This window comes from Sceloporus occidentalis, unplaced genomic scaffold (assembly GCF_023333645.1).
Source record: "Sceloporus occidentalis isolate IW3139 unplaced genomic scaffold, rSceOcc1.0.p SCAF_5, whole genome shotgun sequence".
In the NCBI taxonomy this organism is placed as follows: domain Eukaryota; kingdom Metazoa; phylum Chordata; class Lepidosauria; order Squamata; family Phrynosomatidae; genus Sceloporus; species Sceloporus occidentalis.
Window position 1 is genome coordinate 24,928,468 of NW_028316985.1, and position 14,371 is coordinate 24,942,838.

General features: G+C 42.4%; 1 protein-coding gene across 4 annotated transcripts in view; it reads left to right on the top strand.

Moving 5' to 3' along the window:
• The first annotated feature begins 3,923 nt into the window (after window positions 1-3,923).
• The window catches only part of MKRN1 (makorin ring finger protein 1), a 33,408-nt gene continuing 22,960 nt past the window's right edge, over window positions 3,924-14,371 (top strand). For 2 of the 4 annotated variants that reach the window (XM_089527903.1, XM_089527905.1), the window contains exon 1: window positions 3,934-4,310. In XM_089527903.1, the coding sequence (XP_089384029.1) occupies window positions 4,087-4,310 (224 nt within the window). In that variant the 5' untranslated portion in view covers window positions 3,934-4,086. Of the gene's footprint in view, window positions 4,311-14,371 lie in introns of all 4 variants that reach the window. The other 2 variants (XM_089527904.1, XM_089527902.1) reach the window with 2 other exon arrangements.

Here is a 14,371-nt window from a genome sequence, read left to right on the forward strand (position 1 = left end):
GATGGCATCTGAGACGCTTAAGTTGTGTAAAAATGTGTATTACAAATTATCATCCTTATTTAGTCCAAAAAAAACCCCTCCCTGCTTGATTAATGGGGCAGATGTTTTTAATTAGACCAAAGGCTTTTAAACTATTAGTCAACAGAACATTACAGCCCTATGTATGGTACATTGTTTTAAATGAATTAAAATTGCCACTGGCATTGTATGTAGAAAACACACACACTAGATGACTACCCATGCTGATGCACAGTACTAAAAATTACTGAACTGTAAATTTTAATCCAATGCAGTTTGGTATTGCCTAAGGCACTTTAAACTGTGTCCACACGATTTACCAATGTATTTTTGAAAACACTGCCACTCCTATCTCCTATTTATTTTGGCCTACCCAGTCAGCAACTTAATGTTTGAGTAGCCTTTGACACCCAAAGAAGGTGGCAATCTGGCCACATCCTTACCTCTGTGTGTGTTTCTTCTGACCATATGCTAGCTGATTTTTTCACATGACCAGGACTGGAGGAAGGCAGGCATGGTGGGAATTGCAACAGAATGATCTTGGCTCCAGCTGTCCTGCATTCCAGCCAGAGGCTTCGTGTTGACCATTTATCATTAACAGAAGAAGGCAGCTGGCACTCTGGAACCACTCTTTGCTTGGGGGGAAGAGACAGTCATAGGAACTTTTGGGGGGAAAACATTTGTGAATTTGAGGGCTTATCCATTCTCAAAAGCATACATACATACATGTCTTCTGAAAAATCAAACCATAGCTTAGGAATGTTACTTTTCACAGTACAATTCTCAGAATCCTCCAGCCAGATGGGGCATGCTGGCAGTGCAAAAAAGTTGTGTTTCCAGGCTCTGAGCCAAATTAGTTTTGAGTAATATTTTAGTGTACTTGAGAGGAACAATTGTAGTATTAAACAAAGGCACAAACCAAGGAGTACTAGAATGAATGGATAAATAAATAAATGGTGGATCGAACAATTCACTACCATAAGCCAAATAAAGTGGCAAAAGAAATCCATGCATCTGAGGAAGTGGGCTTATGTCTACAAAAGCTTATGTCACAATATATTTTGGACAGTTATTCTCAAAGACAATACAGGATCCCTTTGCATATCGGCTAAAGCAAGTAGGCAAAGACAGATAGAAACATGAATGCTAGACAGTGAAGAAAGCTGTAGAATTCAAAGATACGGCCATGTTAGTCTGTGGAATCAGTATGTAGAGAGATTTCATAGCACCCTTGAGACTAAGTGAAAGAAAGAAGTTGGCAGCATGAGCCTTCATAGACTTAAGTCTACTTCCTCAGATGCAGGTTTAAGTCTACCAAAGTTCATGCTGCCAACTTCTTTCTTTGTTAGACTCAAAGGTGCTACAAAATCTCTCTACCTAGTGAAGAAGGCGGTTGGGGGGATCCACTCATCTGAAATATGGTGCTACGGGACAGTTCTACAGAGAACATGGGATGTCAAAAAGTGGGACCAAGAGCAAATCAGGTATAAATTCTTTCTAGAAACCAAAACATGTAAATGAGGCATATCGTGATGCACTGTAACTCACTGGAAAATACAATAATGCTTGGTAAATTTGAAGACAGTTGGAAAAGAGGGAGACCCACTACATGTGGATTAAGTCCATCAAAAAAGCCACCGCTCTGAGTTTGGAAGACCTGAGCAGGGCAGTGGAGGACAAGGGATCTTGGAGGCCTCTAATTCAGAGGGCCATCGTCAAAGCTAACCTGACAACACATAACAACAAAATGCACACTTTTAAGTCTCCATAGCTCCTAGCTATAAGAGTATTGACTTTAGCTGATTGCAATGAGGCCTGTCCCAGCTACTGAGCTGTTATGCAATGTTTATGAACATGTCAACCACTCAGAAGTTGTTGTTTTTTAAATCTGCCTAAGGGCAGATGGGATGAGGAATGCATCTGAGGAAGTAGACATAAGTCTAGGAAAGCTCATGCTGCCAACTACTCTCTTCAGTTAGTCCCAAAGGTGCTACAAGATCTCTCTACATACCGATTCTACAGACTTTGACCACTAATCACATTTGCTGGCTGCCAGTTTTTTAAACATCAAATATGTCAAGACAAAATAAAGATGCTCCGCTGGCTGCCTTGCCCCCGCTGACACTACTTTTGGTTTTGGTAGATCCCTGAAAAATTAAATATTGCTAGGTAAGGACAGGATGGAGAGGAGCCATTGAGGTGGTTAAGGTCTCTCTTCATTCATTGTTTTCTTCTAATGCATGGACCTAAAGCCACAAAGCAATGCCACAACAAAGAGGATTTTGATAATTTATGCAAGTTTCTTTCCCTTTTGTTTCTTTTCCAATAGGCTTCCCACTTCCATTCATCATTATGTTTTCCTACAGAGGAACATTGTGGGCAGCTTCTGTGCAAAAGAGCAGACAGGAACAAATCTGACATACAAAACTGCAACAAGCAGAATCGTTAAATGAAGTCACAATAACATTGGACAGTCTGCTCATAAATTGTAAATTACCATTCTTCAACACACACAAAATACTCTAAAAGAAGGACGTAGACAGAATGAAGGCCTGTGACTCTTAACCATCCCTTTTTCTCCAGCACCACTTCTCAAACGAGTTAATTTCATTTCTATCCCTTCTGTTCACTGTCCAGCTCTCACATCCGTAAATGGCAACAGGGCTACAATGCCTTGGATGCGTCTAACATTAGTACTCAGTTGTATATCTTTACACTTCAGGATCTTGCCTAGCCAGGGTTCGAATCCCAGCTCAGCCATGGAAACCACTGGGAGACCTTGGGTGACTCACACTCTCTCAGAGGAAGGCAATGGCAAACCTCCTCTGAGGAAACCTGCCAAGAAAACCCTGCTTTAGAGTCGCCATGAGTCCAAAAGGACTCGAAGGCATCCAACAACCACCACAACCCAGGTTAGGACTCTGGTCACCTGCATGTGGGCCATACAACAGCACCCCAAATCCACACACACACAACAGGCAAATACCTTTATCGGCCCAATAAAAGTTGTTAATAATTGTTAATTACTTCTTTAACTATGAATGTTTGTTTTAATAATTGATCATTTAATTGTGTTTTATTATTACTGATGGCAGGGTTAGGGAAGGGAAGGGTTATAATGTTATGATGTTGTATTGATATTTATTTTATTGGTTTGTTTTAATGTAAGCCGCTTCCATCTTCGGAGAAGGATGTAATTAAATGTTATTATTATTATTATCCTTAGTGGATTTGGGGTGTCGTCGCCGTCCACTTTTTAGTCTATACATTCCCACAGACCATGGTCCAGAACACACTGCAGGGATAATCCAGTTTGAGACCGCTTTAACTGCCCTGGCTGAGTGATAGGGAATTCTGGGAATTGTACTTTGTTATGGCACCAGAGCTCTCTCTAAATGCCTCACTAAACTACTGCTCCCAGAATTCCCTAGCCTTGAGCCAGGGCAGTTAAAGCTGTCTCATACTGGATTACATTTCTGCTGTGTGGATGGGACCTAGCCCTCCCTCCGCGTCACGTGACCTCTGCCTCACCAAAAAAAGACCACTCCCCCCGCTGCCCAGTCCCTCACGCGCCGCACGACTGTCTTCCTAGCGCCCGTCAATCTCCACAAACCCCGCCCCTTTCCTATTTCCATCCGTCAACCCTATAGGCCTTTCTAACCCCCAGAGGGCGTGGCCTCAAGAAACGGGAGCACCAATCAGAACACACTGGTTCCTGACTCGTGCGCCCTTCTCGGATCCTTGTCCTTGTTTCTATCTGCCTCTCAGAGAGCCGACTTAAGTCCCGCCCCCTTCCCAAATCCTTGTTCCTATTTACTCTCAGACAGCCGCCCTATAAGCTCCGCCCCTTTCCCATAGCCTTCTTTCTATCTCAGAGAGCAGACCTATAAGCCCCGCCCCCTTCCCAGAGCCTTGTTTCCATCTCCCCTCAGAGAGCCGCCCTATAAGCCCCGCCCCTCAGACCCCCTCGAACCGCCCACCGGCGTTGGCCCCGCCCACCAGCCGGCCGGAAGAAGGATGCGCTCCCGGAAGTTCCGGTGGGGCCATCGCTGTGTGGGGTAAACAGTAATGGCGGAGGCTGCGGTGGCCCCCGGTGGCGGCGGAGGAACAACAGCGGCGGCGAGCAACCCAGGCGCGGCTTCCAGCGCCGACGCCGTCTCCTCCTCCTCCTCCTCCTCCGCCACCGCCACCACGGCCTCCAGCCTCCCCACAGCCGCCCCCCAGACACCGCCGGCCGGAGCCGGAGGAGGAGGAAGCGGCGGCGGCGGTTGGACCAAGCAGGTCGCCTGCAGGTAACGCCCCACATGTCTCCCCTCTCCTCTGCGTTACAAGGCCCCAGGACATCCTCGCAAACAAGCCTGTAAAAGGTGGGACTAGACAAGGCAACTGGGACATGGCTCTGAAGCTGGTTGGAGCGGGCGAAAGCCAAAGGGCGCTCAACAGTGGCAACGACTAAAACAAAGGACAGGACTTGCCCATAGAGAACCACGGGGGTCGCTTGCCCATAGGGAAACATAAGGGCTACTTGCCCATAGGGGAACCAGTGGGAATTCCTGCCCATAGGGAGTCATGTGGGTTACTTGGTTCCCTACGGCCATGGATTCCCCATGATTCTCTGTGGACAGGTATGCTTTCTCTATGGGCAAGTACTGTCCTGTGCTTTAGTACGTCTCCTCAGCAATGGCTCCTATTCATGCTGGAGAGAAGTGACCCCTGGGGTCCCAAAGGGCTCTGTCCTGGGCCCAGTGCTATTCAGCATCTTTATCAATGACTTAGATGACAGAATTTGCAGATGGCACCAAATTAGGAGGAATAGATAATACTCCAGAGGACAGGATCAAAATTCAAAATGACCTGAATAGACTAGAAAGCTGGGCCACAGCTAACAGAATGAACTTCAACAGGGAGAAATGTAAGGTACTGCACTTAGGGCAGAAGAATGAAATGCACAGATATAGGATGGGGAATGCCTGGCTTAAACAGACTACATGCGAAAGGGATCTAAGAGTCCCAAGTAGATCACAAATTGAACATGAGTCAACAGTGCGATGTGGCAGCTAAAAAGGCCAATGCAGTTCTAGGCTGCATCAATAGAAGTATAGTGTCTAGATCAAGAGAAGTATAGTGCCACTCTATTCTGCTCTGGTCAGGCCCCACCTGGAATATTGTCTCCAGTTCTGGGCACCACAATTCAAAAAGGACATTGAGAAACTGGAGCCATGTGTCCAAAGGAGAGCAACTAAAATGGTGAAGGGTCTGGAGAAAAGGGGTTTAAGAGGTGATATGATAGCCCTGTTTAAATATTTGAAGGGATGTCATATTGAGGAGGGAGCAAGCTTGTTTTCTGCTGCTCCAGAGACTAGGACCTGAAGCAGTGGATGCAAGATACAGGAAAAGAGATTCCACCTCAACATTAGGAGGAACTTCTTGACAGTAAGGGCTGTTCGACAGTGGAACACACTCCCTCAGAGTGTAGTGGAGTCTCCTTCCTTGGAGGTCTTTAAACAGAGGCTGGATGGCCATCTGTCGGGGATGCTTTGATTTAGATTTCCTGCATGGCACAATGGGGTTGGACTGGATGGCCCTTGAGGTCTTGACCCTTGGCAGTTAAAGCAGTGTCTAACTGGGTCATTTCTACCTTGCAGATACAGCCAACGGCCCAAAACACACTGAAGAAATAAGCCAGTTTGAGACTGCTTTAACTGCCCTGGCTCAGCACTAGGAAATTCTAGGAACTGTAATTTTGTGAGACATCGCCTTATCAGAGAGCTCTGGTCCACAATAAACTGCACTTCCCAGGATTTCCTAGCGCTGAGCCAGGACAGTTAAAGCAGTCTCAAACTGGTTTATTTCTTCAGTGTGTTTTGGGCCGTTGGCTGTATCTGCATGGCAGAAATAGTCTGGTTTGATGCTGCTTTAATTGCCAAGGCTGAGTGTTAGAGAATTCTGGGATTATAGTTTGTTGTGGCACCAGAGCTCTCCAAAGAAGGGAGACTCCACTTTCTGAGACATGATAATCCACTGTCTAACAGCTTTTACTGTCAGGATGTTCTTCCTAATATTTAGGTGGAAACTCTTTTCCTCTAATTTGAATCCATTATTCTGTGTCTTGTACTCTGGAGCAACAGAAAACAAGTTTGCTCCATCCTCAATATGACTCCCCTTCAAAAACTAAACAGTGCTATCGTATCACCTCTTAACCTTCTCTTCTCCAGGCTAAACATCCCCAGCTCCGTTAGTCGTCCCTCATAAGGCATGGTTTCTATACCTTTTCATAGCATTGAGACTTGGCAGTTAAAGTGGTGTCAGACTGCCTAATTTCTGTGGTACGGATGCAGCCTGTGAGAGCTTTTCCTCATCCTTACATCGTTGTTGTTATTGGTCCTTGGGTCGGCCTTGACTCATGGCGACCCGGTGGATGAGGCATCTTCAAGACTCCCTGCCCTCCACTTCTTTGCTCCTTATTGCTGTTATCTGCCTTTGAGTTGGTTTTGACTCATGGTAACCCTGTGAATGAGGAGACATCTCCATGTTTACCTGCGCTCAACAACTCTGCTCACGTCCTGCAAATTCATGCCTGTGTTCTACCTGATCCATTGAGTCCATCCATTTGGCTGCAGTCTTCCTCTGTTTTTACTGCCTTCTACCTTCTTTAGCATTATTGTCTTTGCTTGTGATGTAGTGGTTTGAGAACTGGACTGTGATTCTGGAGACCAAAGTTTGATTCCCAGCTCAGTCATGAAAGCAACTGGGTGACCTTGGTCAAGTCATATGCTTTCAGCCTTAGGGGAAGTCAATGGCAAACCTCCTCTGAACATGTCTTGCCAAGAAAACCATGATAGGGTTGTCATAGGGTCTCCAAAAGTCAGAAATGACTTGAAGGCACACAACAACAGTCCTCATGATGTGCCCAAAATACAACAGCCCCAGTTTCATCATTTTGACTTCCAGGGAGATTTCTGACTTGATCTGTTCTTGGACCAATTTGTTTGTCTTTTTGGCTTTCCACAGTATTCTCAGCACTCTTCTCCAGCACCACATCTCAAATGAGTTGACTTTCTTCCTATCTGCTTTCTTCACTGTCCAACTCTCACATTCATACATGGTGATGGGGGATAGGATGGCTTGGACAATTCTAACTTTAGTGCTCAGTTGTATAGGTTTAAACTTTAGGATCTTGTCTAGTTCCACTGTTCTTTTGCTTAAGGCCATGGTTCCCAACCAGAAGGGACCCACTGGTTCCTGAGGCTTGGCTGTGGTTGGAGTGGGTGTTGGGATGTTCTCTTTCAGCTCAGAGCTCAGGTTTGAAATTCCTCATCATGTGGGGTGTTTTGGTTTGATTTTTAACTTCTCCTGCCACAAGTGTGTCCTGCACCTTCTCAAGATCCTTTTCTGTCTCTGTATCATCCATCTTAAGTACTCCTCATGTTTATTTTCCTAGGTGGAGCTCTTTCTCTTGTAAGGTCCCACCATAAATATGGCATAACATCTGAGGACACCTACCAGCTTGTTTTCCATTATGTTGTCCCCCTATGAGGGGGACATAAAGTAGCATAAAGTGATCTGATAGCACAGATGCGTATGTGTTGATAAAAGCTCTGTATAATCATTGGTAGAGATGTTAAAATCCCTGAGGTGAAATAAATGTAGACTAGTTTCCTGGTACATCTCAAAGATGCTACCAGATTCCTCTTACCTTTGTTTAGGCTAAAACAGATGAAATAATCCTGAATACATAATGCAGAAATTTGATACCATTTTAACTGCCCTGGCTCAGTGCTAGGGAATCCTGGGAGTTGTAGTTTGTGGTGGCACCAGAACTCCATGACAGAGAAGGCTAAATGTCTCACAAATCTGCAGTTCACAGAATTCCATAGCATTGAGCCAGGGCAGTTAAACTGGTCTCAAACTGGATTATTTCTGTCGTGTGTTTTGGCCCTAACACAGCTGTCTCTGAGTACAAACTTGAGGCTGCATCTGCACTGCAGAAATAATCCAGTTTGACACCACTTTTACTTGCTTGACTCCATGCTGTGGAATTGTTTGCTGTGGCACCAGAGCTCTGACAGAGAAGGCTAAATGTCTCAGAAAACTACAGTTCCTAGAATTATTATTATTATTATTATTATTAACCTTTATTTGTGAAGCGCTGTAAATTTACACAGCGCTGTACATACAATCTTTTTAATTAGACGGTTCCCTGCCCTCGGGCTTACAATCTAAAAAGACATGACACAAAAGGAGAAGGGAGCTGAGTCATGGCAGTTAAAATGGTGTCAAACTGGATTATTTCTGTAGTGTGGATGCAGCCTTGGACTGTTGTCCTGTGTGAAGGAGTTATTTTGAAGTAAGAGAAAGACTGTGTTGCTATGCTTAAATCTGACTTAGTACAGAATCAGTGGATTTCTTTGTCATTGCAGGCCACTCTATTCTTTAACAGTGGCTGGGGGATAGGTATGCACCTTGCTGCACTATCAGAACCCTTCAGCAGGTGCTGAAACTCTAAAATAAAGTTAGGGCTACCAGATAGTAAGGGTTTAGTAAACTGGGAGGTGACACACTATGCTACTCTAGCATGTATGGAGTATTGCACCCAAAACTTATTCTAGATTCGTTCTGTCATTCATGGCTTTTGGAAGCATTTGATCTCTAAGGAATAGCGGTCTAGAAATAAACATTCATTCATTCATTCATCCCATTACCACCATCTTCATTGCTTCTGACGAGGACTTCTGGAGATTAGATAAGACTGTGTTGGTGGCTTCAAGTTCAGATAAAAGATAACCAAATGGATGAGATTTGGTTACTATTTTAATACTTAATGCTGTGTGTGTGTTACGTGTTGTAATGAACACACAGAAGTAGCATAGTTCTTGTCCAGAGGGTTCTGAATCTTGGCTTCTACTAAACTCTCATGATTTACGTAAAGTATTTGTAACATTTTTCTCATTTCTGTTCTTAGACTATGATAAATACTTCCTCAGTTCCAGTTCTTCCTCTAATTTGGGAAGTGCTCAGTCCTGCTCTTAGTATTCTATAAATCATCTACAGCTGTGGTCACAGTTATTTAACCTTAGGTCATGTTATAGGCATTTTCAAAATGCAGAGCAGAATAGATCGAATTCAGAATAATATTTGAGGTTTTCTTCTGTTCAGATGAAGTATCTGTATACTGAAGTGTATCTCATTATTTAATATAGGACATGATAAATAAAGACCTTGGACAGGTCTTTGCTGTCAAATATCTTGGTTTGAAACAGAAACTGGGAGTAGCAAAGAAACAAAATAGGGTAGGAAGGGAAGAATGTGATAAAATGCCATTAACCCATCTGTCAAAAAAGAGGGGGGAAATCTTATTACTAATATAATTATAATAATAATAGTTTGTTTTATTTATATACCGCTATTCCAAAGATCATAGCGGTGAACAGCAAGTAAGCTAATTAGCAAGTAAGCTAATTTGCCCCCAACAGTCTGGGTACTCATTTTAGCGACCTCGGAAGGTTGCAGGCCTGAGTCAAGCTTGGGCCCTTTTGCTGGTCTTGAACTTGCAACCTTGTGGTTTTGAGTGAATGGCTGCAGCACAGGCATTTAACCACTGCGCCACCAGGGCAGTTTAATGGGGTGGAGAATAAGCACTGTGTGTGAGACAGGACTTTCTGAAATGAGAACTATTAAAGAGACAGGTTTTTTTAACAGAATAGTTAGGGATAATGCTGGTGAAGTATGGGACAGCTGTGTTTCTTATAGCTACTGAGTTACAAAACCATGTTCATGACTTCTGAGTTTTCAAAAGCTCGACATAGAGCTTTAGCACATTACACTGTTGCAGCACTGTATTCCACTTTAACGGCCATGGCGACATCCTGTGGGACCCCAAGATTTGTAGTTTAGGTAGGAGCACTCAGCTAGGGAGCTCTTCATCCTCACTGAATACTTTGAGTGACTGATTTCAGGGACCATGTTTGTTTAAATGTTAAGAGCCAAACCTTTGTGGCTGGAGTGATGTGATAGTGCAATACATATCCCTTAAGCACCTTTGGTGCATTGTGAATTTATAAAGCCATAGTAGTGTTGAATTTAAGAACTGCTGAGATGGATCAGGCCTGAGACCTATCTCTTTGAGAGCATTGTGCTTTCCATGGTGGTCATTCAGATACCTGTGGGAAATCCATGGGCAGGATACAGGGAAAATACTGTACTGTCTTCCTGGTTAGTACCTGGGAAGCTATAGGCTATATTTCAGAGGAAGAAACTGGCAAAATCACCTCTGAATATTCCTGGTCTTAAAAAAAAGCTCTGTGAAATTCATGGGGGTTTCATAAGCCAACAGGTGACTTGAAGGTGCGTGCGCACACACACTCACACTTGTATGCTCTTAGCAATCAGCATACTGCCTCCAATACTATAGGTTATATATGGCCATCATGGTTAATAGCCATTGCTGGCATTACTCTCTGTGAAACTCAAAATCTGTAAGAAAGCATAAAGAGTCAAATTCTACAACGTACAGTTGATTTATCTTTACTATCCACAACATAGTCTTTTAGTCTGTACGGTGCTAGATGCTGATGCTTTGGTTCTTCTTCACACAATGAGAGTAAGGTCCAAAACACACTGCAGAAATAATCCAGTTTAGGACCGCTTTAACTGCCCTGGCTCAGTGCTAGGGAATCCTGGGAATTTTAGTTTATTGTGGCATTAGAGCTCTCTGACAGAGAAGGCTAAATGTCTCAAAAAACCCTACAGTTCCCAGAAATCCCTAGCATTCAGCCAGGGCAGTTAAAGTGGTCTTAAATTGGATTGTTTCTGCAGTGTGTTTTGGATACAAGTCTTTATTATTTGAAAGCATTTTAAAATTTCTCTGCCTCCTTAGATCATTCTTGGCCCCATAGGACCAGTTTTTTCTGCCTATTTCCCCCCCCCCCCCCCCTTTATAGTAGACAATTACAAATTTATCTCTTGCCCTTCCTCTCATTTTGACAAATTGGAGACATTTATTGTCACAGGAAATGTAGAGCAAAATGAGAGGTAACTTGTATTTATGAGAACAAAAGGAACAAAGGAGAGAGATTGCCAGGGTGGGGCTGAACTTTGGGGAGAGGGCAGGAAATATTTGTTTATGCTCTTGTGTAATTATTAAAATTAGAGGTTACTGCTCCAGATAGTTATGTAATTATGTTTCCATTCTACCTATCCAGTGGATTATGTCCACAACTACTGAGCAACATTAAAAAGTGACACCTGAAAATTAGTATCCATCTAAGACTGTGATGTAGAATGCACACAGTGCCCTTTTAGTTTTCTGGTTGTACATTAGAAAACTCAGAACTGTAACATATGTTATGTATGAAGTGACATTTGATGTAACTTCTGCCTGCTTCAAATGTCATTCATTTCTGCTGTTCTATAACTAATAAATAAAATATCTGTTGTTAAAATGTGCATATTAGGAAGTTCCAATGTATGCCTGCATTATAGCTCTCAGTTTTATCTATATATGTAGCTAAATAAGGAGCTGGTGGTGTATAGTGATTTCAGTGTTGGGAAACCAGAGATCAAATCCCTGCTCAGCCATTGAAACCCACTGGGTGACCTTGCCAAGTAACACTCAACCTCAGAGGAAGGCAAAGTCAAAGCCCATCTGAATAGATTCTTCCAAGGGTCACTATAGGTCAGAAATGACTTGAAGGCACACAACAATAAATGCAAATATGCATAATATTATTGCTCTTTATGTCACCCTAACGATATGCCTGGCAGAAGTATGAATTCATGAATTCATCATTAACAGTTATTTTGCCTGCTCCACAAGACAGTGATACCTTGTGATAGGGCCAAAAACTTGTGGAATTTGGATGATACTGTGCTTTTCTGTATGGCCAACACATCTACCCCTGGATAAGTTATTTTGCATGGCAGAGTACTAGATCACAGAACAAACCAGGACTTAAACTGGACTCTTGTCTTGTTTTTTGGGAACACAAGAAATTTCAAAGTATTACCTTTCAATTGTATTCCTCCTTGTTTGAAAAAGTACAGAGATCTGTATCTAATTCTTTGCTAATTCTTAGAAGCCTAGAACAACTTGTAGGAGCCTGGACAATGAGACTTCTTTTGGTTGCACTTATGCATAACCAATACACGAAACTGAATTGCATGTCTTTTACAATCTTTTAAGAATTCCAGGATGGAGATGCTACCTTGTTCTTGGCCTTTGCTGACAACCCTGTTTTGACTGGCTGACAGTGAATTTTCAAGTTCCATGTTTGAATGTCTCTCATGTCCCTGAGAGTTACCTTCAGACAGAGATGCAGAACACCTGGGCCTCAGTCTCTCTCCCTGGTTTGTTGCAATTGCTTCCCAAAAGAGGGCACTTCTAGGTTTGTGCCTGCCTATTTCATTTTTAAGGAAGAATATATTTCCCCTCTTGCTTAATAGCTGTGACAAACTCCAGACTGGGATTATTAAAACCATTGGCATTTCCCTTCCATCCTGCTGACTCATGGAAGAACTAAGCCACAGTGTGTCTGCCTAACTTTTGAGATGGTGGCAGCTTCATCTCCCTGTTGAGTCCCAACAGGCAGTTAGTGGTTTGTAGAATAAGAATGATGGGTTCTGAAGTAGTTTAAAAAAATGTAAATCTGCGTAAAGGGCAAGATAGAACCATCAGGTAATAAAGTGATATATGATTTCACAAATGTCCATACTGATGTTTGTGACAAAATAAATGAGGCCCAAGTTTGTAGAAGAGATAACAATGTGACCTTTTCTATGTAGAAAAGGATGCACTGTATAATTTGTCTTCTTTTATTCAAGATTGAACTGCTAAGCGGCTGTTGTGATGGTTAAAATAGAAATAGTTAATTAAGGGGTGTTGATGTAGTAAAATGCAGTTCAAATTATTTTTAAACTCTAAAGCTACTGATGTTAAGCACTTAATTTCAAGCAACATGGACACTATCGATCCTAACTATGTTCCTAACTATGCAATTTCCAAAGACTTAAGCCATGGCTATATTTTGGGCTTATATCAGGTCATTGTTAAATTGAAGTGGATTCAAGTAGCTGGTCTGAAGCATCTGTACAGTGATTGAGTTTGAGGTAGGCCACTTTGGAGTGAAATCTGCATAGAGGAAATACTACTGCAGAGAAGGCAAGAGTTCAAAAGATTGAATATTGCTACCGTATTTGACAGTCACATAGGTGATTAAAGTTGTTTGTATTTTCCATTCTGCCTAGAACACTGGATGAAAGCTTTCAAACTTTTACATAAGGGTAGGAAGCATTGATAAAATTGAAACAGTCAAAGATTTTTAAAAACTCTCCACTTCAGTCATAGCAAAAAAGTTATGTGCATTTCCCACCATCTATCAGCCCCATCTCCTCTATCTTAAACCTGCCTCAAGACTGCCCCCACTTTCTCTCCCCATATCTCTTTGTTAACAGGATAGTCAAGGTCTTGTCTTTTTAAATCTGAAGTTGATTTAAAATCCAGCAGCACATTTCAAAGCAGATGGATCAGTTAAGGTACTGAAATCTCTATAAAGAGAACATCCTTCAAGTTAGTGTTTCAGCTGGCTGCAAAGCAGCCAAGCTTCCTATGAACAATTGCAGACTGCCTTCTGCTCTTGAGCATGTTTTTGGTATCCTTTTATCCTTTTTTATTTGTTCTTGTTGGAGCTACTTAATCCACTTGTTCCAGGTCTGAAGCTGCATACTTTTGTGCATGGATATAATTTGATTTCAGAACTGCAAGGTCACCATAGGCCTAAATCCAATTGCTAGTTCCAGCTAGAATAGATGAATTGGATCAATTCCTGAATGGTAAATCAACACTTACATAAAACTCATTCATACATGATGTTTGCTCTATTTGGGACTAGCAATTGGATTTAGGCCATAATGAGTTAAACACAGTGAGTGGGATTTCTTAGAGGTTTTGCACATCAAGCTCGTAGCTTAAGCAGCTGTTCTGTCCAGTGGTGTCAAACTGATATATCTAAAATGCCCAAAATATCTCCCTTGAATTTCACATGTTAAGACAAATGTTGTGTCTTGCTGTATAAAGACTAGCGGGGAATTGTAATGTATGAAAGTGACCTATAGATTTATTGTTTGACTTGCAGATTAAGTGATGATCAACAGATTCATTCATCTGAGAGAGAAATCTGTCCTCTCCCGTATTAGAGGACTAGTGATGTATTGGCTTTCAAACATTCTAGGTTCAGAGAGCCAACAGACAACCATGTCAATGTTAAAACACCCAACATTTTTGGTTGTGGGTTGGAATACTATCATTGAGGCAAAATTAGTCTTCTCTCTTAATCCTTGATGAGCTTTTAAGGACCCC